The 2,860-nt window shown below is 32.5% G+C and overlaps 1 protein-coding gene across 2 annotated transcripts; it reads right to left on the bottom strand.

Annotated features, from left to right (window-relative positions):
* Positions 1-384: 384 nt before the first annotated feature.
* On the bottom strand, positions 385-2,659 carry LOC145141235 (jasmonate-induced oxygenase 2-like). 2 transcript variants are annotated; one of them, XM_079074541.1, is made up of 3 exons: positions 2,123-2,656; positions 1,499-1,829; positions 385-831 (listed from the first exon to the last, which is right to left on the bottom strand). In XM_079074541.1, the coding sequence occupies exons 1-3, from the start codon at positions 2,587-2,589 to the stop codon at positions 583-585; spliced, it is 1,047 nt and encodes a 348-aa protein (XP_078930667.1). In that variant the 5' UTR covers positions 2,590-2,656; the 3' UTR covers positions 385-582. The 2 variants fall into 2 exon arrangements, with proteins under 2 accessions (XP_078930667.1, XP_078930668.1); XM_079074542.1 differs by lacking the exon at positions 385-831 and adding an exon at positions 849-1,393 and having other exon boundaries at positions 2,123-2,659.
* Positions 2,660-2,860: the final 201 nt, after the last annotated feature.

Below are 2,860 nucleotides of genomic sequence, written 5' to 3'. Positions count from 1 at the left end.
TTAGATAATCTCGATATATATTTATTATATGTCAAATGTTGTATTTATCTTGTACCTTATCTCCTCTTGATATCAGAAGATTAGCTTGTACTTATTCATTATATAAATACATTATCTCACACGAGATTATGTGTGGTTCATTTAATCTATCTCTACAATAGGCATAGAAAATGTGTTGGTCAACTAGACAACTTGGCTCCAAAATCTGGTTAATGCAATTTCTTGTAGTTATCCTCTTTGTCTACCTTCTTGATAGTTTGGTTAACAAAAAATTCTAACTTGTTAAAAAAAACTTTATTCACATCTCCATTATTACTTTAATTTTAGAAAAACAAATATCTATAGTATAATAAGAATCTAGAACATATTTTGGAAAAAAGTACATATTATATAACATAATTTAATAACTTTCAATTAAATTTACACAACTACAGTTGATGGTATACAACTTTATTATACATCTACATCTTATTTTGCACATTGTAGCGTATATTGCCACTATCAACTAATATATAACAATATTATAAGCTGTAAGTAACCTTGTTATAATAAGCTCAAGATGACATACATGATACATACATGCTATCTTTGGGATTTTAATGACTCGACTTGAAATTTGCCTCGTGGACCCTTGGTTCGTATGAAACGTCTGTATTCTTCAAACGTCATCGGTGGATAAAGGGCAGGTGTTGTCAATGTGATAAGCTCAGATGTTGGTTGAATAAGAATATCATTTTTTGGATTATAGAAATAAGCCAAAGAGAGTCGTTCTTTGTCTGGGTTCGCTACTACCCGGTGCTCCACGCTTTTATATATTGAATTGCTTAGAACCTACAATATCAAACACAAGAACTTTAATATTTTTATACCGTTTTGGCTTACAAATTAAAGCCTAACCTCATTCTGACCATAAAACACACGATTATTTAAATATGTTTATCGACAGATATTTTTGTGAACAAATTTTATTACTAAAACTACTTTCATGTCGAATAACCAATTTTTTTGTTAAAAGACGTTGGTTCTAAATTTCTGAAGTTTTTTTGTATTTTGTTTTAATAAAAGAATCACTTTAAATGAATAAACTTCCGTATTAACCAAATATAATATTAGATATTGTGGACTTAAGTTGACTTTCAGTTTCAATTATTCTAGATGAGTATATAATAAATTAATTAATAACAAAAGCGTACAAAGATTAAATTCATTATTCTATTTCTTCGCTTATGTGGACTTATCTTCTTAAGGGTTTGAATCTTTTATTCATTCCCTTGAAAAGGACAACAAATTCTTTTATTTTATTTATACTTATCTTGAATGAAACTTTCTATTATTTTCATGGGTAAGTATGGTATCGATCATTTGGCCGACAAAGCCCACTTGATTGGAGATCCTGTCACATGTATTTGAGTCGCATGTACTTGAGTCAGATAAAATTATCATTTAGGAGACATTGATGTAACCCTAAATAAGAATAAATCAGATGAAAGAATATTACTTGAAGTTGATCTCCAATGTTTACAACAATGGCATGACGAGCAGGTCTAATAGCTACCCATTGATTGTCTTTTCGAATTTGGAGTCCGAAGACCTGCTCATCTGGCAGTAGAAAAGTCATACCGCCAGGATCCGAGTGAGAAGATAATCCCATGGTTAAGTCCGGTTGTGGACACTTTGGATAGAAATTTGCTCTCAAGCAGGCCCCGACTTCTTTGCCACCAAATGCATTTTGAAGGGCATCTTCTTTTAATCTGAGGTTTATCGAAAATACTTTTAATAAAACTGCACCTAACCTTAGTATTTCGTTCGTATATTCCTCCATCACTTCCCTACAAAAATCCATATTGGTATCAAGATTAATCAAACACGATATTTGTTAACAAATTATAAGTGTACTATTTATGTTTAATTAATCAAATTTCATTCATTCTAACAAACTTTCATTGTCCTATTAGATGAAACCTAATGTCTAAGAGTTTGTTTGTAATATAATATAAAATATATAATGATCCAATAAATAAATCAATTCTATGTTATTAAACCCTCAGTCATTTTTAGTACAAACAAAATCATGAAATATAAATAAAAACATATAAGTCTCTAATATATCTAAACGAGTTACCTTAGGGAAGGTGGATGGGCAGGCCACTTTGTATGATAAAGAGGAAGATAGTTGAGATAGTAGTAATCACTCCAATCAAGAATTGCCCCTTTTTCAACTCCTAATCTGCTCCCATACCCTTCATAAGTCTTTGGAGTGTTTGCGTACTTTTGCTTCACTTCCATAGGTTCATGAAAAAACTCCCTCCAAATTTCCCGAACCCTATCGACTAATTCAATCCCCACACCATGATTCACCAATTGGAAAAAGCCCCATTCACGACATGCCTCGGAAATTTGCTTCATAGTCTCTTCACGTGAAGTGATCAAACCAGTCATATCGATAACTGGTATGTTCATTTCTTTTAGACAAAAAGATGGTCTCTCTGATTGCGGCTTGATATATTGGCCGGGAATCACAAGCTCACCACTTTCTGATAAAGATTGGACACATACCACTGGTTCGGGCCAATCACCTAGGCTTCCCATGTCAAATGTCTTTTTGGATATGGTTGAAGAAGGAAGGTGGTTTATATAGGGTGTTGAGGTGGCAAGGGAGAGAGAAATGAGGGGTGTTAGAATGAAAATGTCTTTAAATGAAAACGTGGAAATATATATAAGTAATTTTAATTAATATCCATGTGTCATTTCTAGTATGTGCGAACATGGTGAAGGCCTTTTTGGTAATTTCGGCAGAAGCGGACAAAGCCGACGTGATATTAATAGTAAACAAGTTTCGGCACTTGGTTTGTTTTATATG

The sequence above is a fragment of the Lactuca virosa genome, chromosome 9 (genome assembly GCF_052849685.1).
Source record: "Lactuca virosa cultivar CGN04683 chromosome 9, Lactuca_virosa_CGN04683_v6, whole genome shotgun sequence".
Taxonomy (NCBI): domain Eukaryota; kingdom Viridiplantae; phylum Streptophyta; class Magnoliopsida; order Asterales; family Asteraceae; genus Lactuca; species Lactuca virosa.
The sequence above is the reverse complement of the archived record's forward strand: the minus strand, read 5'-3'. Positions and strand labels throughout refer to the sequence as shown.

Bases quoted from the DNA above. Each gene is read 5' to 3' on its own strand.
- LOC145141235 (XM_079074541.1), bottom strand. From the start codon at position 2,589: ATGGGAAGCCTAGGTGATTGGCCCGAACCAGTGGTATGTGTCCAATCT. The intron at 1,830-2,122 runs GTAACTCGTTTA...GGATTTTTGTAG, and splicing joins GCCCATCCACCTTCCCTAAG to GGAAGTGATGGAGGAATATA. The intron at 832-1,498 runs GTAATATTCTTT...TTGATATTGTAG, and splicing joins ACATTGGAGATCAACTTCAA to GTTCTAAGCAATTCAATATA.